Source organism: Odocoileus virginianus, chromosome 5 (genome assembly GCF_023699985.2).
Source record: "Odocoileus virginianus isolate 20LAN1187 ecotype Illinois chromosome 5, Ovbor_1.2, whole genome shotgun sequence".
NCBI lineage: Eukaryota > Metazoa > Chordata > Mammalia > Artiodactyla > Cervidae > Odocoileus > Odocoileus virginianus.
Genome location: NC_069678.1, coordinates 17905739 through 17931510, shown reverse-complemented (window position 1 = coordinate 17931510; position 25772 = coordinate 17905739). Strand labels below are relative to the sequence as shown.

The 25772-nt window shown below is 41.9% G+C and overlaps 1 protein-coding gene across 4 annotated transcripts; it reads right to left on the bottom strand.

The window, feature by feature from the left end:
- Positions 1-255: 255 nt before the first annotated feature.
- Positions 256-16769, bottom strand: SLAMF7 (SLAM family member 7). 4 transcript variants are annotated; one of them, XR_011487723.1, is made up of 8 exons: positions 16667-16769; positions 6035-6367; positions 5645-5917; positions 5316-5432; positions 4317-4426; positions 2116-2178; positions 975-1283; positions 256-789 (listed from the first exon to the last, which is right to left on the bottom strand). XR_011487723.1 is itself a non-coding variant. In XM_020889331.2 (7 exons), exons 1-7 carry the CDS (start codon positions 16713-16715, stop codon positions 1212-1214), a joined length of 1017 nt encoding a protein of 338 aa, XP_020744990.2. In that variant the 5' UTR covers positions 16716-16769; the 3' UTR covers positions 256-1211. The 4 variants fall into 4 exon arrangements, 3 of the variants coding, with proteins under 3 accessions (XP_020744990.2, XP_070323734.1, XP_020744991.2); XM_020889331.2 differs by having other exon boundaries at positions 256-1283; XM_070467633.1 differs by having other exon boundaries at positions 256-1283; positions 6110-6367.
- Positions 16770-25772: the final 9003 nt, after the last annotated feature.

Genomic DNA, 25772 nt, shown 5'->3' with positions numbered 1-25772 from the left:
TTTGCTTCAGCAATTTTGGGATAAATTAAAAGTCCTAGAACTCTGAAAAAAAGGTAATTATAGTAATAAATGCAATCACTTACAATATTTACCATGTGAATATCGCTCTATTGGGTGTGGTGTCTCAGATAGGACACATCTATGAAGGGGAGCAGAATTTGTCACCTCAGAAATGTGTCTCTTTGACATAAGGATTATTTTGTGCTGATTGTTTTTACAGAAGTAGCAAAAGTTCTGAAAATGAATAGACCTTCCTCTTTTGTAAGTGACATTTATTTTTACACTTCCCCAATGCAGAAGTTGTTTTCCTTTAAATAAAGGAGACATTTCACACCCCCAGACCGGGGATCTCGGATCTGTTCCCAACATTTCCATTCAAGTTGTGTATCCAGAAAGACATCCAGAAGCAACCTTCTCTCTCTGCATGTTCCTCATTTGAGTTTCCAGTCAGCCAAACTGTCTTCCACCTGGCTCCTCTTTCCTTGTGCACTTTGACTCCCAAATCTTGTGTATCCACACTTGACCCCTTGGGTTTCAGAAATCTGTGGTCAGGCCTGCTGCCACTGCCCAGGGCAGCAGTTCCTGAAGGGTCAGTTTCAGGATAGCAGAGAGCACATCTGACCAAAATCAGTGTGAGCTCAGCACATTTGTGAGCTCAGCATGTCACTGATGAGTCAGTAAATCAATCCCCTTCTGACTGCTGTCTTCTGCTGCTAAGGTCGGCTGGCCACCCCGAAGTTCTTGCCCTCTTGGCAACCAAACACTTGGTGTATTCCTCATCTCCAAGTCCTGGAAAGGAAGCTGTTATTCAAAGGTGTGAATCTGTGTTAACATTTCAACAGAGATGCTTCTAAGCCCCTTGCTTTGAGTTGGCCAATAAATTCGCAGTCAAATTTTCAGGGAGGGATTTGGGGTTTGAGGAGATTTGTCAGGATAGAATGTGGGACTCTTTTTTTTTATTTTTCTTGACTCACCTCACGGCTTGTGGAATCTTAGTACCCTAACCAAGGATTGAACCTGGGCCCTCAGCAGTGAGAGCAGAGTCCTAACCACTGGACCACATGGGAATTCCCAGATTAGGAACTCTTAACTCTGAAGGAGCATAAAGGATAGTTTATTGTGGAGGGAAGTCAGTGTTGTTCACTCTTCCTTCATGTTTCTGGTCAAGTCAGTGAATTCTTCTGACCATTTTCTTTGGAGCACATGTCTGTTTAGACGACATTCTTATAGGTAGATGACCTTGGTGTATCTGACGACATGGTCAGGGAGTGGGGTTCTGTTACCTGTTGGGCAGACATAAAGATGCAGAACACTGTAAGGGAGCAGGGCCCTGGATCCCCCCAAGAGACACCACTATCCCAGACACTTCACTGCCAAGGGTACCCAACTCAAACCTCCCCACTGTGCTTGCTCCCTTGTTTAATCATTTTGATCTTAGAAAAACTATCCCTCAAGCTTAACCCACATTTATCTTGAATGCTTAATGGACTGAACTTTCCTTCTAACAATCTATCCAAACAAATCTTTCCTATTACTAAGCACAGTGCTTGCCCCAGCCTCAATTTTCTGATCTGGTTTGAAGGGGAGTAAGGAAGGCATCCTTGCTTCCACCAAGTGTGATCTCTGAAGGAATAAGCTTTACAAACTTACTGTGTTGGTAGTAATTTGACTGGGGGGGGGGGGGGGAGGAGGTGCAAACTAGATGTAACATAGCTAGACCATGGAGAAAAAGAGGAATGTTCTGCCTCCAGTTTACAAGTGACTCGAAATAAGCTGGAGTTGTCTCCCCAGCTATCCCTTCCTCTCAGGCACAACCTAAGCCCGTGGAGCTTTTCCCATGCCCTCAGTCAGGATCCTGCTGATTTTCCCTATCACTCCTACCTGGAACTTCTCTGCTACTCTATTTGTTCCGCTTTATCCCCATTTCAACTTCTAAAACAATTCTCTCCTTTTCCCCACATACTGTGTAAACTTAAGCAAAGGGAATGGGATATACTGGGTGCCTTTTAGTACCAGGGAAAATGAGATCCCTGGGGCCCAAGAAATTCTAGGTAATCTTGAATAAGAAAAGAGGATGGGACACCTAAGATGAAACTCAGCCCTGAGGGTTCTTACCTTGGGGGATATGTGCACAGTGGAATAAATGGTATTTGCCAGGTTTTCCTCTGAAATAGTCCTCTGTTAGAAAACAAAGAACAAACAAAAGAAATCATCACCTACACCCTGGGCCCTTGGAAGAAAAGTTATGACCAACCTAGACAGCATATTAAAAAGCAGAAACATTACCTTGCCAACAAAGTTCTGTCTAGTCAAAGCTATGGTTTTGCTAGTAGTCATGTATGGATGTGAGAGTTGGACTGTAAAGAAAGCTGAGCACTGAAAAATTGATGCTTTTGAACTGTGATGTTGGAGAAGACTTTTGAGAGTCCCTTGGACTGCAAGGAGATCCAACCAGTCCATCCTAAAGGAAATCAGTCCTGAATATTCATTGGAAGGACTAATGCTAAAGCTGAAACTCCAATGCTTTGGCCATCTGGTGCAAAGAACTGACTCATTTGAAAAGACCCTGATGCTGGGAAAGATTGAAGGTGGGAGGAGAAGGGAATGACAGAGGATGAGATGGTTGGATGGCATCACTGACACAATGGACATGAGTTTGAGTAAACTCCGGGAGTTGGTGATGAACATGGAGGGCTGGAATGCTGTAGTCCATGGGGTCACAAAGAGTTGGACACGACTGAGCAGCTGAACTGAACTGAACTGAACTGAACACCCTGGGTCACATAGACAAGGCTAAAGAGACATCCAGAATCTGGAGAAAGGAAAGCAGAGGTGGGAGGAGATGGTGAGAGGGAAGAGAGGGTTCTGGAGCAGAAACAGGGAGTGAGAAGTATTCTTGATCGTGACTGCCATTGTAATTTTTAATGACTTTTTTCAAGAAGCAATTGCATTATTTTTAAACTGTGTTCTGTTTAAATCACTTAATAAATATGTAAGATAAATAAGTCCCATGAGCAATGAATCTCCCAAATGATTAAAGAATAATTTGAAATAATATTGCTAACGTTGCAAACAAACTCAAATCAGAAAGAGATAAAACAGTGATGACAACAATAACAACAGCTCATCCCAGGCCAGAGAAAGATATCCTGGGTCAGTAAAGTTTGTTCCTGAACATCAAGGACAGTACTGTGGTCTCCAGGGAATGTGTCTTGAGCAGGAGAAGAGGGGGATGTTGGGAAAGTGATCAATTCTGACAAAAGTCAGGCCGAATGGAGCACAGAAAGGTCTCTCCTGTGAGGAAGGAAGGAGCTCTCAGGACATCAACAACTTGGAAGAGGAAACGTGATGACTCCTCTTGGAAAAGTTGTAGATAAGTGTAAGAAGATGCATCCTGATCTGGAGGCATTGATGGCTGGAGTAACACTAAGATTTTGGGGGCTTCAAAGTGCCTTAATTTTTTCATTAAGTGGACCAATGTGGAAACAGCACTATGACCCCAAAGGAGCAAGCACAGCCTTGGCTACAATTATTGCTCCCAGGGGAACTTTTGAAGCTGTCTACCTAGTTCTTGTCTCAAAACTGCCTCTCTTTTTTCTATAAGCAATTAATCAATTTGGCTCCGCTGGATCTTAGTTGTGGCACACAGGATCTTCATTGCTGAGTGCAGGCTCTCTTAGTTGCAGTATGTGGGATCCAGCTCCCTGACCAGGGATTGAACCTGGGCTTTCTGCATTGGGAGTGTGAAGTCTTAACCACTGGACCACCAGTGAAATCCCCAACTTGTTTCTTGTTATTTGGATTTCTTTCAACTTTATCTTGGGATTTTCTTTTCAAAGAGTTTTCTTTGAATTAACCTTGTGGTCACTGAAGCTTGATGACCTACACGTGGGGAGTCTTGGGTGTGGAACATCTGAGACCCTTCCTGCTGGTTCCTTGAATTGCCTCAGAGGAAAAAGCATCTCTGAAGCCCATCTTCTGACACCATAACTCAAATATCATGTCAGAATCATAGGACACTTCCACCGTCCTATACAAAAGGAACCAGGTCTGTTGAGTGGCCATTGTGTCAGGGAGGGAAGGAGTGATTCCATGGATCACAGTGTTAGCATTCCCAGCTGGGTCAGGATGAAAGGCTATCAATTCCTGCACAGGAAAGAATCCATAAAGATGGAAGAGATACAGGTGCACTGGGTCTCAAGGGTCCTACATTCTCATTTCTCATGTTGCCCAAATCCTTGGAAAAAGCTAAACTAAACAAAGGAGGGACTCAGAGAGGAGAATCAGGCCCCAGAAAAAAATGGGAAAAAACTCACATTACAATAGGAGATTGTATCATACTCGGGCACCTCTTCAGAAACGGGAGGGAGGGAAAGAGTTTCCTGATGAGTGTCTGTTTCCTTCTTCTCTTCAATGAGCTCTGAAACTAAGTTGAGAGGGAATCAGAGCTGATCCTCCTTCCACTGGCCACCCCTATTGGTCTGCCATCCCATTTGAATAACCTACTTAGGGTGACCAACCATCCTGACTTTCCTGTAACTGAAGGGTTTTCCAGAACATGAGACTTTCAATGCTAAACCCAGGAAAACTCCAAGTTGAACTGGTGATCCTCATCACTTTGCTTCCCAAACTCTACATAGGAAGCAGAGTAGATCAGAAATGCTTCCTCAGTGTTTCCAGGAGGGAAAGAAGATCTCAGTGTCTGCAGTTCATTCCTAACTGATGCTTAGGTCCCTCCCTGATACCCTGAGTGGACGGTATCAGGGGGAACCCAAGAAGACAAATCAGCAGGGTTTAGGGACATGGGGTATGGCATGGAGAAAGACAGACAATGCCTTCTCCAGGAAGAATGTATCTAGACTGAGGTGTGGAGTAAAAGGAAATCTCTGGAGTTGATCCAATGGAGAGAATTGGGATGGGCTGGGGGCTCTGACAGGGATGGGCTGACAGGAGTGTGCTGCTCTGTGGACCTCAGTGTTGGAGTTCATGGCCTCCCAGTCAGGGGAGCAGACTCAGCTGTGTGGGGCCTGTGTCAGCAGGAGGGCTACACTAGTAAGTCCCTCTGGGGGGAAGGAGAAGGCAGGCACTGGAGAAGGAACAGAGACGACCTTGGCCTTTGGATAGAAATTAAAGTATTCTCTCCACTCCAGAACTAAGGAGTGCCAATTGATGGTGCTGTCCTTTAGGACAGACTGTGGCTTCTTCATTTCTGCATCCTTAGTGCCAGGCACAAAGCTTGGCACACAGTTCAACATATGTTTGTTGAATGAATGAGGGAGAAGATGCAAGATTGAGGTAAACAGTACATACTCTACCTTTTTTTCTTGTTCTTCGTACGATCAAAATAAATAACACCAGTGCAAGGGAACAGAGCAGGATGAACAACAACAGGACATAGAGGATCACGTAGAGAGCCAGGCCACCAGCAGCACCTTTATAAAGAATGGGTGGAGGCACAGGGCAGGGAGAAGAGTCAGCTAGGGAAAATGGCCCGATTTTTGGAGCAATTGCAACCTTCCTCCCATATCTCATGTTTTCCCCAGGGCTTCTAGTTTTCACAAAAGATTTATTTGCATGGGAACCAGGAGAAAAAGATATAGATCTTAAGAACAGGGGCTCCTGGAGAAAGAGGAGAGACAGTCACCTTCACAGAGATTCTGGGCAAAGACAGGGTTTGAGGAGTTGCTGCTGATGGGGTTACTGGCCATGCAGATGAAGGTCATGTCACTTTTCTCCCACCTCCAGGATACAGGGAGGATGGAGCCACTGTGGGATTCATTGGTTGCCTGGTCCAGAGACTTCCAGCTGTAAGTTACATCCTCTTCTCCATGTTCCATGGAACATGTGAGATTGGTTACACAGGTGCCATTCTTATTGTCCTGCAGACCTATGATGACTTTGGGCTTTGACAGGTACTCTGTAAGAGAAATAGACAACCGAATAGACATCCAGCCTTTGTTTGAACAGCTTCAATATCAGGGAGTTCACCACTTTATGAAGGCAGTCATCCACCTTAAGACCTGATTCTGCTCACCATAGACACGCAGCTCATACTCCTGGGTGAGGGGATCCTGGAGCATTGAGCTGTGTATCTCCACACGGTAGATACCTGAGTCACTCTTCTTCAGTCTGCTGAGCTTCAGGGAATAGCCTTCATGTGGGAAATTCACTCTTTCCTCGTTACGCTTTTGGGTCACTATGATGAGGGCTTTTTTGTCTGCCGTTTTTGGCTGTATGGTGATGAGAGTGGTTGAATTGAAGACCCAGATAATGCTGTCAACTAGATTTACTGGGAGATTCAGAGGGAAAATCACAGACCCATCAATGGCACCAACCAGCTTCTTTGGGATTCCAGAGGCTGCTGGCCCTGCAGAAACAGAGAACCATAAACCTGAGTCCCTGCCCTTGCCACCAACTACTCACTCCCTTCGGGTCTCGGAAAGGTTCCAAGAAACCCTTTCAGCCTAACCTAACCAGTCCCAGGAAACCCTTTGGGACCTCCTCACACAAAGACATTGAGGTCAGAATTCTCTGCCTGAAAGGAGTGTTGGCAGGTAAACCCACCCCATTTTCAGAGACCTTTGGTTGAAAAGACCAAGCTCTGAGGTACACCTTGAGCACCTTCAACTCCAGCCTTGAAAAGTTTCCGTAGAGGGACAGTAGGGAGGTTACTGTTCAAGCTCCTCTTAGGACTTCCAGGCTGTGAATGGGAGAGCCGATTTTGATGTAGATGAAGAAGGTGGCAGTCTATGTGACCTGGGGCAGAGGTTCTCAAGCACAAGCCAGAGCATTGAGAAGAAAGCTATAAGTTCTTAAAGACAATGGTAACATAGAAGTTTGAGGATGATTTATTTTTCTATGTTTTTAAAATTAATTTATTTTTTACTGAAGGATAAATGCTTTACAGAATTTTGCTGTTTTCTGTCAAACCTCAACATGAATCAGCCATAGTCCCATTTCCCTCCCCATTCCACCCCTCTAGATTGATACAAAGCCCCTGTTTGAGTTTCCTGAGCCATACAGCAAATTCCTGTTGGCTATCTATTTTACATATGGTAATATCACCTCACACCAGTCAGAATGGCCATCACCAAGAAGCCTACAAACAATAAATGCTGGAGAAGGTGTGGAGAAAAGGGAATGCTCCTGCACTGTTGGAAACATAAACTGATACAGCCACTATGGAAGAGGATATGGAGATTCTATCTCCATATCGGAATATGGTATGATCCAGCAATCCCACTCCTTGACTTTGAGGAAACCAAAATTGAAAGAGACACATGTATCCTATTGTTCATTGAAGCACTATTTGCAATAGCTAGAACACGGAAGCAACCTAGATGTCCATCGACAGATGAATGGATCGAGAAGTTGTGGTCTATATACACAATGGAATACCTTTCTATTTTATAATAGGATGGAGGGAATTCAAGATCATTTCCAAATGAGGTTCTCATTCACTTGAGTTCCGATATCCTTTCTTGAGTGAAAAAGAAAAAAATGAGTGACTGGGATCTCTGGAATATGCCCAGGCTAACTTGTGATGCTTACTCTGAACTATTGGGAATTGTAGTAGGGTTTTAATGCCCGCTGTTTCCCCAATTTTTATTTCATTGCAATATTAAGTAAGTTTAAGTGAAGTCGCTCAGTCATGTCTGACTCTTGCAATCCCATGGACTGTAGCCTATCAGGCCTCTTCCATCCATGGGATTTTCCAGGCAAGAATACTGGAGTGGGTTGCTATTTCCTTCTCCAGGAGATCTTCCCCACCCAGGGATAGAACCCGGGTCTCCCACATTGTAGACAGACGCTTTACCATCTGAGCCACCAGGGACATTGCAATATTAATTCACCTCAAAACGCATGACTTGCAAACAACCATCACTGATTTTGTGTCTCCAGGTGAAAAATAGTTAAGAATGGCTGCTGAAAAAGCTTCCAGAAGTGGTCAACTGAGTAGTTCTAGTGAACAAGTATGAGGAATAAGTCACCTTCTACCTATTAAGATCTGAAGGTTGGCCTCTGGATGTAGCAGTGAAGAAACTTAGATAGGGACTAGCTGTTTGAAAGCCCCTACTCTGATCTCATGTACCCCAAACCAATGCTTAGAGGAAGAATTCCCCCCCCCCCCCCAAGTCTCATTTTACAGATCAGGAACCACAGCTGAGGTTGAGTGACTTACTGAAATACACGGTAAGAGGCAGACATTACCTCAGTACTCACAGGGTTAAGACCTTACACAGCATATTTTACAAATGAGAAAATTCAGTAGTAGAACTTATTCAAGGTTCAGAAATAATGGAAAAACTAAAACCAGAACCGAAGTCTTCTCTTTAAAGATGTTCTCTGTAAAACTAAAAACCCAAAGTTATTTTTCCTTCCGAGTTTGTCATTCTTTCATAAAATATTAAAATGTATATTTTGTGCTGTGTTGGTATAAAAATAAATGTGACACCTGTTAGATTTATTACTACATAGTCATTATTATTGCAATATTTTTTTTTTCTTCAGACTTAAAAAAAAATCAAAATGAAAACTAATGTGGGTCCCAGGCACTGTGCCTAATTGGGCCTGTGCAAATAGATTTAAGAGACTAGATCTGATAGACAGAGAGCCTGATGAACTATGGATGGAGGTTTGTGACATTGTACAGGAGATAGGGATCAAGACCATCCCCATGGAAAAGAAATGCAAAACGGCAAAATGGTTGTCTGAGGAGACATTACAAATAGCTGTGAAAAGAAGAGAAGTGAAAAGCAAAGGAGAAAAGGAAAGATATTCCCATTTGAATGCAGAGTTCCAAAGAATAGCCAGGAGAGATAAGAAAGCCTTCCTCAGCGATCAATGCAAAGAAATAGAGGAAAACAACAGAATGGGAAAGACTAGAGATCTCTTCAAGGAAATTAGAGATATCAAGGTAGCAAGAGATATCATTTCATGCAAAGATGGGTTTGATAAAGGACAGAAGTGGTATGGACCTAACAGAAGCAGAAGGTATTAAGAAGTGGTGGCAAGAATACACAGAAGAACTGTACAAAAAAGATCTTCATGACCCAGATAATCACAATGGTGTGATCACTCACCTAGAGCCAGACATCCTGGAATGTGAAGTCAAGTGGGCCTTAGAAAGCATCGCTATGAACAAAGCTAGTGGATGTGATGGGATTCCAGTTGAGCTATTTCAAATCCTGAAAGATGATGCTGTGAAAGTGCTGCATTCAATATGCCAGAAAATTTGGAAAACTCAGCAGTGGCCACAGGACTGGAAAAGGTCAGTTTTCATTCCAATCCCTAAGAAAGGCAATCCCAAAGAGTGCTCAAACTACTGCACAATTGCACTCATCTCACACACTAGTAAATTAATGCTCAAAATTCTCCAAGCCAGGTTTCAGCAATATGTGAACCGTGAACTTCCAGATGTTCAAGCTGGTTTTAGAAAAGGCAGAGGAACCAGAGGAACCATAGGGACCAAATTGCCAATATCCGCTGGATCATCAAAAAAGCAAGAGAGTTCCAGAAAAACATCTATCTTTGCTTTATTGACTACGACAAAGCCTTCGACTGTGTGGATCACAATAAACTGTGGAAAATTCTGAAAGAGATGGGAATACCAGACCACCTGACTTGCCTCTTCAGAAACCTGTATGCAGGTCAAGAAGCAACAGTTAGAACTGGACATGGAAGAATAGACTGGTTCCAAATAGGAAAAGGAGTACGTCAAGGCTGTATATTGTCACCCTGCTTATTTAACTTCTATGCAGAGTCCATCATTAGAGATGCTGGGCTGGAAGAAGCACAAGCTGGAATCAAGATTGCCAGGAGAAATATCAATAACCTCAGATATGCAGATGACACCACCCTTATGGCAGAGAGTGAAGAGGAACTAAAAAGCCTCTTGATGAAAGTGAAAGAGGAGAGTGAAAAAGTTGGCTTAAAGCTCGATAGTCAGAAAACTAAGATCATGGCATCTGGTCCCATCACTTCATGGGAAATAGATGGGGAGACAGTGGAAACAGTGTCAGACTTTACTTTTGGGGGCTCCAAAATAACTGCAGGTGGTGACTGCAGCCATGAAACTAAAAGATGCTTACTCCTTGGAAGGAAAGTTATGACCAACCTAGATAGCATATTAAAAAGCAGAGACTTTGCCAACAAAGGTCTGTCTGGTCAAGGCTATGGTTTTTCCAGTGGTCATGTATGGTTGTGAGAGTTGGACTGTGAAGGAAGCTGAGCACTGAAAAATGGATGATTTTGAACTCTGGTGTTGGAGAAGACTCTTGAGAGTCCCTTGGACTGCAAGGAGATCCAACCAGTCCATCCTAAAGGAGATCAGTCCTGGGTGTTCATTGGAAGGATTGATGCTGAAGCTGAAACTCCAGTATTTTGGCCACCTCATGGGAAGAGTTGACTCATTGGAAAAGACCCTGATGCTGGGAGGGATTGGGGGCAGGAGGAGAAGGGGACGACAGAGGATAAGATGGCTGGATGGCATCACCGACTCTATGGGCATGAGTTTGAGTAAACTCTGGGAGCTGGTGATATACAGGGAGGCCTGGCGTGCTGCGATTCATGGGGTCGCAAAGAGTCGGACACAACTAAGTGACTGAACTGAACTGAACTGATTGACCAAGCATTCAGGCTCTTTTTTGTTTCACAGCTAGATCTCATACCATAGTATTTTCTACCACCCCAGCACTCATGTAACTCATAACCCTTCTAGTAAAACACAAATTCTTGCAACTGGCTTATCCAGATATCTAAAATCATGAGAGCCTGAAAGTGAAAGTGTTAATCGCTCAATCGTGTCTGACTCTTTGCCACCCCATGGACTATAGCCTGCCAGGTTCCTCTGTCCATGAGATTCTCCAGGCAAGAATACTGGAGTGGGTAGCCATTCCCTTATCCAGGAGATCTTCCCAACACAAGGATCAAACCCAGGTCTCCCATATTGCAGGCAAATTCTTTACCATCTGAGATGCCAGAATAAGTTTTTTTTTTTTAATCTAAAATCATAATTCCTATTAACATTCAACTACTCTAGAAAGTATTATTCCCAAATAACTATGTTGCTGTACTAGGGGTTTATTCTGTGTCAAAGTTTTTTTGTAAATATTACACCTGTGACTTAGAGCAATCCTGAAAATTAGTTTTGATCCTTCTATCAGGGATCAGCAACATAATATGCCGTGGGCCAAATCTGGTTTGTCCCTGTTTTGAAAATAAAGTTTTATTGGAACAGTCATGTTCTTTCCATAGCAGCAGTCTATGACTGCTTTCCCAATACAAAGGTTGAATTTGATAGTTGTGATAAAAATCATATTGCCTGCAAAACTTAAAATATTTACTATGTTGCCCTTCAAAGCAAAAGTTTGTTAACTGGATTTGATTTTTAAAAAGCAAAAACTCAAGTAAATTGTCGAAGAGCACAAAGCTAGCAGGTGATAATTTGAGGGTTTAACCCAATGTCATTCCAGTGCTGGAGCCTGAACTCTTTACACTACAGCTCAGTTTGAAGGTCCCTTGGCATTTGTTACAGCTCCAGCCCTTTCCATTACTCCCCATCCTCAGTTCCCTCAAGGGTTTAGGTGTCCACTCTGAAGCCCAAGGGTCTCATTGAATCCTGATTTCTCATTCAAGTCCTTTCTTGACTTTCCTTCAGGTGCAAGCAGTTACCAAATGTTGACCTAGTCCTCTGATCACAGGTCTTAGATCTTGACCATCTTATTTGTTAAATTTATCTGTGCAAGAACTTGTTTCTCTTCCTGGGTGAATGCTTTTTAGGAGTTGGCTTTTGCTTTTAAACATTTTCCTCTCTATAATTTACCAGTCAGTGCATATATACTTTGGATCACTCAAGCCTTTGTCAAATCACCCTGTTAAGTAAGCAGATATTTTTTTTTTAACTGCCCTCCTTGCTTCACTAATACTAAGGGAAAGATGATTTTTCATTGCTCTCTCTTTGGTCATCTCATGAGGTGTCAGAATAGTCCCAGTAAATGTTACAGACAAAAATTAATTTTATTTTGAATTTTTGATTTATCAACTAATGCATTCGTTCTTTTACTTCAATCACAAGATGGAAGGGGTGAATATTTTGAAATCAAGTAAAGACTGGCTATGACTTGCCCCTAAGTAGGTGAATTTCCTGGGTTAGGGCACATTTCAGTATATTTTTTTTTCACTTGAGGTGTTGGGGGGGGATGTTTAAGTTGGGGAGGTGATAAAACTGTAAGAATGTGACTTTAGTGTTTTAGTACTCAGGCAGCACTTAAGACACGAGTAAATAATTGTTCTTTTTACATCTCTACATATGTAGTTCTATCTCCCCAGGGTGCATTTTAAGAAATGTGAATTTTGTGAAGACATAAAAAGTGTCTTCAAATTCATTGTTCCCTGTTAGAATTAAACTGGAGGACAATACAGTGCAAACTGCCAACAGGAACCTAGATGGAAGATATTGTTCTGTCTTTATTGTATCTTCAGGATGAAAAGAACTATCATAAAAGAGGAAAGTGGTTCCATGCCATTCCATTATGTGAGCTCAGAGGTTAGGGGGCTGGACTGGTGAATCCTAACCAATTTTGCTTCCTCTTCCCAGTTGACTGTTTCTTGATCCAGAAACAAGACCCTTCTCTTCTCAGTTGGCTTCCCCACCTTCAGGGTGTGGCCCTTTCTAGGGTTTTAGCACATCTAGGTAGGTCATGCTCTGCTCATTCAGTCATTCCTTCTTTTAACAAGTGTTTGTTTAGCACCATATTTTGGCCAAATACTGTTTAGGAACTGGAGGGTATAAATGGGGAGCAAAATAATCATGATCGTTGCACTCATGGAATTGGAAGAGAGTCATTAAATAAGTAACAACTTGTGTTGTGAAAGAGGAAGTGACAGGTACTTAGGGTACACACAGTGGGGGATAGGGTATGTAACATGTGTGATCAGAAGAGCCTAGAGAATGGGTGGCTATTCACATTTATCTACAAGGCCTGGAGGTTTGGGCCCCATGAGATTCCCACCTGGATCAATGCAGTGAATATTGTAACTTGCCTCCTCTGCATCCATTTCACTCCTTCCTCATTTTGTAGCAGTCAAATGGTTTGGATGAGACTGACAGGCACTCAACTCAAGTAGTAGCCTTCCTCTGGCATTAGTTCAGGGGTATCACGTGTCCCAGGTTGATTGTGTCTAGAGAAGCCCAGGATTTTTGCTCCTAGGCAAGCAAAAGTTGATGCTGTGGGATGATATGAAGCCTTGGATGGCCACTCACTTAACCACCAGACAAGCAATCAGGACTCCCTGCTCAGCTGATCCCCAGTTTATGTCCTAACTCACGCTTTTGTTGGTGCTTTATCCTTTTCTCTGCCCATCAAAATCATATTTAATACTCATAAAGCCTACTTCAAAGCCCTTCCCTGAGAAAGTCTTCAACTCTTTCTCACATTTAACCCCTTGAAATTCCACCATGATTGTCATTTTATTTTCCACTTTAAATTCCCCAGAAGGAGCTATTGCCATGGCAGGTGACTAGACATCATTTTGCTGTGAGTTAGCAGATGACTGATCTACAGGCATTAGGTTCCAGATCCTGTGGTGATGGGGTCTGAGATCTCATCCAGGGACGAGTGGAGATGACCTCCCTTCTCAGGCAGCTTGGGGCAGTGTAAAACTGTTAGAACTCTGGGCTAACTGGGTGTCAGGAGATGGGTTCCATTCTGGTTCCTCTGTAATAACAACTCCAGCAATGAATACTTGGCCATGAGTATTCCCTTTCTTGATCCTCAAAGCAACTCTGTGTGATAGAGGCTAGGCTACACTTTATAGATAAAGAAATTGGGGCTCCAAGATGCTGAGTGACTTTCCCAAGACCCCAAATTGGAAAGTGGCAGGTGTGACAAGAGGAGATAGTTTGTTCCTCAGCCTCCTCTAAACACCCTCATTCTTTCCACTTCTGCCTCCCACTACTGCTTTGAGTTTCAGTATTCTAAAGTCTCACAGGAGAAAAGGAATAACCTGCATTCACCAGAATCTGGGTGAGGATGAAGGGTGAATACAGATGTGAAAGCTTTTTTTGAGAAGCACAGAGCACTCTGAACCATGGTGGGGGGCACAGGGGAAGCAGGCAGTAGTGATATAAGAGACAGGTTTTGAGAAAGCTTCCTATTTTTTGGTCTCATTTCTACAAGAATGGCTAAAGGTGAGATTTCCCAAAACCTCTTTTGGGTGGCTTCTCAGCAAGGTAAGCTGCTTAGAAGGTGGTCTGGAACCTAATGCATACACATCAGTCACTGGTTAATGCACAACAAAAGAGAATGTCCAGTCACTGCACAGGGAGATAGCACCTACAGTGAGCATTCCCACCTATTCCTAGAAGTGGAGGGAGCTGGGGAAGAAGACCATTTTCTTTCTGCCCTGGCCAAGTCTCAGATATTTTTGGCACCAGGAGAGTCAACCCTAAGATGCTCTTCATAACAAGAAGGGACCACAGCTCCTCCCCTTTGCCACATGCCTTTCCTTTGGGTTGTCACCTCCCAAACCTTCCTTCTTCTGTCTTTTTCAACACCTCCTTGATACCGTCTCACACACTGTTTCTAATTTCATTTTATTAACTTTCTCCTCAAGACTATTGCATAATAGAATCACCATTAAATTGTTCCCATTTTCCAGATGAGAATACTGAGGTTGCAAGAGTTACTCCTTAGCCCTTCTGAATTTGGCTAGAGTGATCCTTGGTTGGTGCATCCACATTCTGACAATGGAGTTACCTATTCTTCTTGGGCATTTCCAGTGCCTATCTTGGCTTCATGTACCTAGAGAGGGAAGGAATCCCTGGGGAAGTTTCAGCTCAAGTACACATTTATCAGGCACTTTTCCTGGGAGTACAGTATTAGCCAGTTAGTTTGCTATGATGAAATGAGCACTGGCGTTGGAAACTTAGTCTCTGCTCTACCTCCGAACAGCTGTATGATCTTGCCTAAGACATTTGACCTCTCAGAGCCTATGTTTTGGGGATAATAATACCTATTTTGTAAACTTGTGAGGAAATTGTATGAAAAGTGCCTTGTGTAACAGGAGCTTAATAAATGGTGAATTATTATTATATTGTTTTGCATTTGGTATCTCATTTAAAACATCACAATAATTTACAAGTTAGATTTCATTTTCTGTTCCGTATTTGTAAGCAAGAAGTTTCAGAGGCTTTAAGAAACCTATTCATGTTCAGGGCTGGTGCACTGGGATGACCCAGAGGGATGGGGTGGGCAGGGAGGTGAGAGGAGGGTTCAGGATGGGGAACACATGTAAATCCATGGCTGATTCATGTCAATGTATGGCAAAAACCACTACAATATTGTAAAGTAATTAGCTTCCAACTAATAAAAATTAAAAAAATTAAAAGAAAGAAACCTATTCACAATAATATAGTTACTATCAAACTCAGGACTTCTTGTCCAAGGGCAGCACCCCTTCCATGGTCCTACTTCCTGGAAGCTCTAGAACAATCTTGGATTGTCCTTTCAATCACAGGAGGTGGAGCATGCAGGCTGCCACAGTCTCTTGGAGTAGGGCACACACTTGCAACCTGCTGCCCCTGGTCAGGTTTCAGGTGAGCACTTGGGTTTTGAAAAGTCCTGCCATGTTTCCCCCCACCTCACTATCCCCAAGTTCCACTTCTGATCACCATTTCTGTTCAGGAGTGGTTTTTAAAGTGGGGGTCTATACCAGGACCAGGTGCTTCCTAAAAATGGAAACTTCTAACGAACTCAAAGAGGGTGAGAGTCTGTTGATGCTGAACACTTCAAGAGGTCTGGTGCTGGGGAGGAAAGGATTGGTTTTCTAAGCAGAGACTGGTTGGATTGCTTGGCTTAAGAGAGAAAATTCAAATGTTCTCTGCCATTAAAATGGTTGTTAAATGCATAATCATTTAAAATATTTTTTCTAAATAACATATATTTATATTGACATTAATATAAAACATGGGCTTCTCTGGTGGCTCAGTGGTAAAGAAACTGCCTGCTAGTGCAGCAGATGCAGGTTTGATCCCTGGGTCAGGAAGACACCTTGGAGACGGAAATGGCAGCCTACTCCAGTATTCTTGCCTGGGAAATACCATGGAGAGAGGAGCATGGCAGGCTACAGCCCACGTGATCACAAAAGAGTTGGACACGACTTAGCAACTAAACTACAATGAAAATATAAAACATAGAAATATATGTATAAATGTTATAAATATATTTAAATTAAAACATTTAAAATACATATTTCTAAGTAAATTAATATACACTAGTACCATCTCACCATCTCATTTTGTTTTAAAAATTACTCTCAAAATGAGGGAGAGCTGAGGTCTGGAGAAGATGACATTCTTCATCTAATTCATGGTAGACTCCAGATTAGAACACAGGTCTTCCTGATACCAAACACCACTTCTTTCAGCCCTTCCTTCCCTGGGACAGTCAGAAGAGCAGTCAACCCTCAAAGTCATTCCTTCTCCTGTCCCTCCAGTCTCTTTCTGCCCTCTGTTATTCAGATACCACAGGAAATGAAAAGCAATATTACATGAGAGATAGAGCCTGCTGAATTGAGCCAGAGGTCCAGAGTGGAGCCAGAAGCCTGGAGCTACACCCAGGATAGGGTAGACAGTCAGGAAAATAAGAAATTTGGTTGCACTCACCTGTGAGCTGGCAGAGGAGAAAGATGACGCATGCTGGGGTGCCAATCATATTGCTCTCTGGATGTCAGTCACTGAAATAAACCCACTTCCCTTCTGTAGTGCTTATATCTCTTCCCCAGTTGGAAGGCGGGGTCATGGGTCAGTGAGTCATCAGTGACCTTTTCCCCTCATGCTTGCAAATGACTAAGGACTGAAGTTACATGGAGAATGAAAGAGTTGCACCAGAGATAATCTCTTGAGCTTTTCAGAGTTCCAGGAGTACCTGAATTCTTTTATGTATTCCTCACAACAATCTTGTGAGTAAAATACTTCCATAATCCCTAGTTTTACAGATGAGAAAATGAAGGCTTAGAGTATATTACAGCAAAATTAGGTAGTTCTTTAATCAAAAGAAATCATTATAATAGTAAAAAAGAAAAAGCCATGTGGTGGGAGAAGATATTTGTATTATAATCCATTTATTCTACAAGGGTCTTGTATCCATAACACATGGTTGTCCCACTGTTCCAGCACCATTTATTGAAAAGACTGTCCTTTCTGTATTGAATTGTTTTTATACCTCTTTCAAAAAGCAGTTAATCATACTTGTGTGTGTATATTTTGAGGTTCACTATTCCATTCCATTGGTTTATATAATGTAATTATTGATCTTTCATGGCTTAAGTTTGCCATTTTACTGTTTGCTTCTGGTTTCTTCTGATTTTTTTGTTCTTCTGTTTTGCTTTCCTGGCCATTCTATAGGTTACTAAAATTAACAAAAAAATAATTCCATTTTGATTTGTCTATAGTGTGTCTTGAATGTATCTCAATAGATTTTTAAATGACTGCTTAAAGCATTACATTGTTGTTGTTTTTCAGTTGCTAAGTCATGTCCAACTCTTTGTGACCCCACGGAGTGCAGCACTTCAGGCTTCCCTGTCCATCACCAACTCCCGGAGCTTACGCAAACTCATGTCCATTGAGTGGGTGATGCCATACAACCAACTCAATCTCTGTTATCCCCTTCTCCTCCCGCCTTCAATTTTTCCCAGCATCAGGGTCTTTTCCACTGAGTCAACTCTTCACATCAGGTGGCCAAAGTATTGGAGCTTTAGCTTCAGCATCAGTTCTTCCAATGAATATTCATGGCTGATTTCCTTTAGGATTGAATGTTTTAATCTCCTTGCTGTCCAAGGGATTCCCAATAGTCTTCTCCAGCACCACAGTTCAAAAGCATCACCTCTTCGGTGCTCAGCCTTCTTTATGGTCCAACTCTCACATCTGTACATGACTTCTGGAAAACCATAGCTTTAACTATATGAACCTTTGTCTGAAATGTGTCTCTGCTTTTTAATACACTGTCTAGATTTGTCATAGCTTTTCTTTTAATTTCATGGCTGCAGTCACCATACACAGTGATTTTGGAGCCTAAGAAAATAAAATCTGTCACTGTTTCCACTTTCTCCCCATTGAAGTTTTGGGGGTTTTTTCCCATTATTTTTATTAGTTGGAGGCTAATTACTTTACAATATTGTAGTGGTTTTTGTCATACATTGACATGAATCAGCCATGGATTTACATGATTCCCCATCCCGATCCCCCCTCCCACCTCCCTCTCTACCCGATCCCTCTGGGTCTTCCCAGTGCACCAGCCCTGAACACTTGTCTCATGCATCCAGCCTGGACTGGTTATCTGTTTCACCCTAGATAATATACATGTTTCAATGTTGTTCTCTCGAAACATCCCACCCTCGCCTTCTCCCACAGAGTCTCAAAGTCTGTTCTGTACATCTCTGTCTCTTTTTCTGTTTTGCATATAGGGTTATTGTTACCATCTTTCTAAATTCCATATATATGCCTTAGTATACTGTATTGGTCTTTATCTTTCTGGCTTACTTCACTCTGTATAATGGGCTCCAGTTTCATCCATCTCATTAGAACTGATTCAAATGAATTCTTTTTGATGGCTGAGTAATATTCCATGGTGTATATGTACCACAGCTTCCTCATCCATTCATCTCCTGATAGGCATCTAGGTTGCTTCCATGTCCTGGCTATTACAAACAGTGCTGCGATGAACATTGGGGTGCACGTGTCTCTTTCAGATCTGGTTTCCTCGGTGTGTACGCCCAGAAGTGGGATTGCTGGGTCATATGGCAGTTCTATTTCCAGCTTTTTAAGGAATCTCCACACTGTTCTCGATAGTGGCTGTACTAGTTTGCATTCCCACCAACAGTGTAAGAAGGTTCCCTTTTCTCCACACCCTCTCCAGCATTTATTGCTTGTAGACTTTTGGATAGCAGCCATCCTGACTGACGTGTAATGGTACCTCATTGTGGTTTTGATTTGCTTTCTCTGATAATGAGTGATGTTGAGCACCTTTTCATGTGTTTGTTAGCCATCTGTATGTCTTCTTTGGAGAAATGTCTGTTTAGTTCTTTGGCCCATTTTTTGATTGGGTCATTTATTTTTCTGGAATTGAGCTTCAGGAGTTGCTTGTATATTTTTGAGATTAATACTTTGTCTGTTGCTTCATTTGTTATTATTTTCTCCCAATCTGAGGGCTGTCTTTTCACCTTGCTTATAGTTTGCTTTGTTGTGCAAAAGCTTTTAAGTTTCATTAGGTTCCATTTGTTTATTTTTGCTTTAATTTCCAATATTCTGGGAGGTGAGTCATAGAGGATCCTGTTGTGATTTATGTCGGAGAGTGTTTTGCCTATGTTCTCCTCTAGGAGTTTTATAGTTTCTGGTCTTACATTTAGATCTTTAATCCATTTTGAGTTTATTTTTGTGTATGGTGTTAGAAAGTGTTCTAGTTTCATTCTTTTACAAATGGTTGACCAGTTTTCCCAGCACCACTTATTAAAGAGGTTTTCTTTTTTCCATTGTATATTCCTGCCTCCTCCCATTGAAGTTTTAGGCCAGCTTTTTCACTTTCTTCTTTCACCCTCGTCAAGAGGCTCTTCAGTTCCTATTTGCTTCCTGACATTAGAGTGGTGTCATTTTATTATCTGAGGTTGTTAATGTTTCTCCTGGGAATCTTGTGATTCATCCAGCCTAGCATTTCACATGATGTACTCTGCATATAAGTTAAGTAAGCAGGGTGACAATATACAGCCTTGATGTACTCCTTTCCCAATTTTGAACCAGTCCATTTTTTCATGTCTGGTTCTAACTGTTGCTTCTTGACTTGCATACAGGTTTCTCAGGAGGCAGGTAAGGTGGTTTGGTATTCCCATCTCTTCAAGAATTTTCCACAATCTGTCATGATCCACACAGTCAAAGGCTTTAGTGTAGTCAATGAAGCAGAAGTGGATGTTTTTCTGGAATTCCCTTTCTTTCTTTATGATCCATTTACCAGTTCAACTAATGTGTAGAAATATTATCTGTACTAGATTCTTTTACCATCACTCCTTAATATCTTAAATAAAACCTCTACATATATTGAGAATCATGTCAGGTAAAGTTATAATTTTTGCTTCAATTATCAGACATAATTTAGAAAACTCAATAGGAGAAGGATAGGAAATTACCTGTTTGTCCAGTGGTTAGGACTAAGTGCCTAAACTGCAAGGTATGGGTTCAATCCATGGTTAGGAACTAAGATCCTGAAAGCTGCATGGAGTGGCAAAAAAAAAGGAAAAAAAGAAAGAAAGAACAGAGAAAGATAGGCCATTATATTTTCTCATATATTTTTACTCTTCCCATTACTCTTTCTTTATGCTCGATGTTACAAGTTTCTTTCTTTTTTCTTTCTGTTTCTAGATATTCCTTTGGCCATTTTTCTAGGGTACATCTGCTGGTGACAAATTCTGTTAGTTTTCCCTCACATTGAGGATGTCTTGATTTCACCTTCATTTCCTGGGTATAGAATTCTAGATTGACGGGGGAGGAGCCAAGATGGCGGAGGGTTAGGATGGGGAGACCACTTTCTCCCCTACAAATTCGTCAAAAGGACATTTGAAAGCTGAGCAAACTTCACAAAACAACTTCTGACCACTAGCAGAAGACATCAGGCACACAGAAAAGCAGACCATCATCTTCGAAAGGAGGTAGGACAAAATATAAAAGATAAAAAGAGAGACAAAAGAGATAGGGATGGAGACCCGTCCCGGGAAGGGAGTCATAATAGACGAAGTTTCCAATCACCAGGAAACCCTCTCATGGGCGGGTCTGGGGGGTTTTCAAATCTCGAAGGGCAACCTAACTGGGAGGAAAAATAAGTAAAACCCACAGATTACGTGCCTAAAAGCAACTCCCAGCAGAAAAGTACCCCAGATGCCCGCATCCACCACCAGCAAGTGGGGGCGGAACGGAGAGGAGCGGGCGGCATTGCTTAGGGTAAGGACCGGGCCCGAATGCCCTGAGGGCAATCGGAGGGAGCTAACGTGAGATAGCAACTTAAACTGTGGGATAGCAAGAGAGAGAGAATTAACCTGACAGCCATTCCCAGAACAAAGGGACTGAGCAATTCCAGAGAAGAGATAGCCAGCAGCAGACCGGCCCAGCCCTGCCGGAGGCAGGAGGCAGGAGGGAGGGGAAAGAGGCAAACTCGGCCCCAGAGACGGCACCCCTACCAAACTGCAAAAGGCCTCCAGTTTCTAACCAAAGACTTCCTGAGATTCTGGATGGTCAACATCCACCTGGAGGGTCACGGCTAGAGGCCAGCTCCCAAGAATAGACACAGCCACACACACCCCACTGGTGCACACGGAAACTGAGGCTGGGACCGCGGAGGGGAGAAGGCCACCGCACCCGGGGAGAGTGTGCCCGTCAAGCTTCTGGCTGCCTGAGCTGCTCTGGCCGGGGAAGGCACAAAACGCAGGCCCAACCGAATCTGCGCTTTTGTGGAGTACCCAAAAACTGGAACCGCATGCAATGCAGGGCCCGCTCCATATAGAGCAGCCGAGAGCCTGAACAGTGTAGACGGGGACAGCACACACCTGTGAGCGAGGGCAAACCCAGTGTGGCCAGAACACGGTGAGAGCTCCCCACACACAGCAATATCTGTCTGCAGCGCTGCTCCCTCCCTGCAGCATGGCTGAACAAGCGAACCTAAACAAGAGACCACCTCCGCCTGCCTGTGTCAGGGCGGAAATTAGACACTGAAGAGACCTGCAAACAGAAGCCAAATAAACAAAAGGAACCGTTTCAGAAGGGACCGGGGCAACAGATTAAAATCCCTGTAGGTAACACCGACTACACCGGAAGGGGCCTATAGATATCGAGAAGTGTAAGCTGGAACGAGGAGCTATCTAAAACTGAGCCAAACCCACACTGACCGCAACAGATCCAGAGACATTCCTAGATATATTTTTACTTTTTTTTTAATTAAAAAAAATTTTTTTTCTTTTCTTTTCTTTTTTATTTTTTCTCTTTTATTTTCTTCTAAAATTCCCTATTACTCCCCCATTACTCCTTAACTTTCATTTTCATATATTTTTACTATTTTCATAATAAGGAAAAAAAATTTTTTTCCTGTTATATTTTTTCCTCTTATTTTCTTTTAAAGTCCTCTATTACTGTGCTATTATTCCTTAATTTTCGTTTTCATTTCACTATAACCTTGCAAAAAGAAAAAGGAGAAGCCCTATTTCTAAACCGAACTTCACATATATTTCTAAAATTTTTTGTGTTTTTGTTTTTAATATTGTATTTTTAAGAGTCTAACCTCTACTCTAGATTTTTAATCTTCGTTTTTCATTATTTTATATCAATTTTGGACATTTAAGAATCCAATATTCAGTACCCATTTTTACTCAGGAGTGTGTTGATTACTCTCACCCACTTTTGACTCTCCATTTTCCACCTCAGAACATCTCTATTTCCTCCCTTCCCCTTCTCTTCCCAATCCAATTCTGTGAATCTCTGTGGGTGTCTGGGCTATGGAGAACACTTCGGGAACAGAGAACTGTGTAGATCTGTCTCTCTCCTCTTGAGTCCCCCCTTTTCTCCTCCTGCTCATCTCTATCTCCCTCCTCCCTCTCCTCTTCTTCATGTAACTCTGTGAACCTCTCTGTGTGTCCCTCATGGTGGAGAATCTTTTCACCATTAACCTAGAAGTTTTATTATCAGTGCTGTATAGTTGGAAAAGTCTTGAGACTACTGGATGAATAAAACAGAAATCCAGAGGCAGGAGACTTAAGCCTAAAACCTGAGAACACCAGAAAACTCCTGACTACATGGAACATTAAATAAAAAGAGACCATCCAAAAGCCTCCATACCTACACTGAACTCAAACACCACCCAAGAGCCAATAAGTTCCAGAGCAAGACATACCACACCAATTCTCCACCAATGGAGGAACATAACCCTGAGCATCAACATACAGGCTGCCCAAAGTCACACTTAACACATAGACCCATCTCAAAACTCATTACTGGACACTCCACTGCACTCCAGAGAGAAGAAATCCAGTTCCATGCACCAGAACACCGATGCAAGCTTCCCTAACCAGGAAACCTTGACAAGCCAATCGTCCAACCCCACCCACTGGGTGAAACCTCCACAATAAAAAGGAACCACAGACCACCAGAATACAGAAAGCCCACTCCAGACACAGCAATCTAAACAAGATGAAAAGGCAGAGAAAAACCCAACAGGTAAAGGAACATGAAAAATGCCCACCAAGTCAAACAAAAGAGGAGGAGATAAGGGAATCTACCTGAAAAAGAATTTAGAATAATAATAAAAATGATGCAAAATTTTGAAAACAAAGTGGAGTTACAGATAAATAGCCTGGAGACAAAGATTGAGAAGATGCAAGAAAGGTTTAACAAGGACCTAGAAGAAATAAAAAAGAGTCAATTAAAAATGAATAATGCATTAAATGAGATCAAAGACACTCTGGAGGGAACCAACAGTAGAATAACGGAGACAGAAGATAGGATAAGTGAGGTAGAAGATAAAATGGTGGAAATAAATGAAGCAGAGAGGAAAAAAGAAAAAAGAATCAAAAGAAATGAGGAAAACCTCAGGGATCTCTGGGACAATGTGAAATGCCCCAACATTTGAATCATAGGAGTCCCAGAAGAAGAAGACAAAAAGAAAGGCCATGAGAAATACTCGAGGAGATAATAGATGAAAACTTCCCTAAAATGGGGAAGGAAATAGCCACCCAAGTCCAAGAAACCCAGAGGGTCCCAAACAGGATAAACCCAAGGCAAAACACCCCAAGACACATATTAATCAAATTAACAAAGATCAAACACAAAGAACAAATATTAAAAGCAGCAAGGGAGAAACAACAAAGAACACACAAAGGGATTCCCATAAGGATAACAGCTGATCTATCAATAGAAACCCTTCAGGCCAGAAGAGAGTGGCAGGACATACTTAAAGTAATGAAAGAGAATAACCTACAACCAAGATTACTGTACCCAGCAAAGATCTCATTCAGATATGAAGGAGAATTCAAAAGCTTTACAGACAAGCAAAAGCTGAGAGGATTCAGCACCACCAAACCAACTCTTCAACAAATGCTAAAGGATCTTCTCTAGGCAGGAAACACAGAAAGATTATATAAATGTGAACCCAAAACAACAAAGTAAATGACAACGGGACTGTACCTATCAATAATTACCTTAAATTTAAATGGGTTGAATGCCCCAACCAGATGACAAAGACTGGCTGAATGGATACAAAAACAAGACCCCTATATATGCTGTCTACAAGAGACCCACCTCAAAACAAGGGACACACACAGACTAAAAGTGAAGGGCTGGAAAAAAATATTTCACACAAACGGAGACCGAAAGAAAGCAGGAGTCGCAATACTCATATCAGATAAAATAGACTTTAAAATAAAGGCCGTGAAAAGAGACAAACAAGGACACTGCATAATGATCAAAGGATCAATTCAAGAAGAAGATATAACAATTATAAATATATATGCATCCAACATAGGAGCACCACAATATGTAAGGCAAATGCTAACGAGTATGAAAGAGGAAATTAATAGTAACACAATAAGAGTGGGAGACTTTAATACCCCACTCACAACTATGGATAGATCAACTAAACAGAAAATTAACAAGGAAACACAAACTTTAAATGACACAATGGACCAGGTAGACCTAATTGATATCTATAGGACATTTCACCCCAAAACAATCAAATTCACCTTTTTCTAAAGTGCACATGTAACCTTCTCCAGAATAGATCACATCCTGAGCCATAAATCTAGCCTTGGTATATTCAAAAAAATTGAAATCTTCCAGTCATCTTTCCTGACCACAGTGCAGTAAGATTAGATCTCAATTACAAGAAGAAAATTATTAAAAATCCAAACATATGGAGGCTAAATAACACGCTTCTGAATAACCAACAAATCATAGAAAAAAAAAGAAATCAAAATATGCATAGAAATGAATGAAAATGAAAACACAACAACCCAAAACCTATGGGGCACTGTAAAAGCAGTGCTAAGGGGAAGATTCATAGCATTACAGGCTTAACTCAAGAAACAAGAAAAAAGTCAAATAAATAACCTAACTCTACACTAGACAACTAGAGAAGGAAGAAATGAAGAACCCCAGGGTTAGTAGAAGGAAAGAAATCTTAAAAATTAGGGCAGAAATAAATGCAAGAGAAACTAAAGAGACCATAGCAAAAATCAGCAAAGCTAAAAGCTGGTTTTTTGAAAAAATAAACAAAATTGACAAACCGTTAGCAAGACTCATTAAGAAACAAAGGGAGAAGAACCAAATCAACAAAATTAGAAGTGAAAATGGAGAGATCACGACAGACAACACTGAAATATAAAGGATCATAAGAGACTACTACCAGCAGCTCTATGCCAATAAAATGGACAACTTGGAAGAAATGGACAAATTCCTAGAAAAGGATAACTTTCCAAAACTGAGCCAGAAAGAAATAGAAGATTTTACCAGACCCATCACAAGCAAGGAAATCGAAATTTTAATCAGAAATCTTCCAGCAAACAAAAGCCCAGGACCAGAGGGCTTCACAGCTGAATTCTACCAAAAATTTAGAGAAGAGCTAACACCTATCTTACTCAAACTCTTCCAGAAAATTGCAGAGGAAGGTAAACTTCCAAACTCATCTGTGAGGCCACCATCACCCTAATTCCAAAACCAGGCAAAGATGCCACAAAAAAAGAGAACT

What these genes read in the sequence shown, in the direction of transcription:
- SLAMF7 (XM_020889331.2), bottom strand. Translation starts at nt 16,715, where the DNA reads ATGATTGGCACCCCAGCATGCGTCATCTTTCTCCTCTGCCAGCTCACA. An exon ending in ACGAAGAACAAGAAAAAAAG is followed by an intron (nt 4,427 to 5,315) that starts GTAGAGTATGTA and finishes CTCTCAACTTAG; the next exon opens with TTTCAGAGCTCATTGAAGAG. An exon ending in CTGTGCACATATCCCCCAAG is followed by an intron (nt 1,284 to 2,115) that starts GTAAGAACCCTC and finishes TCTGCCCAACAG; the next exon opens with GTAACAGAACCCCACTCCCT.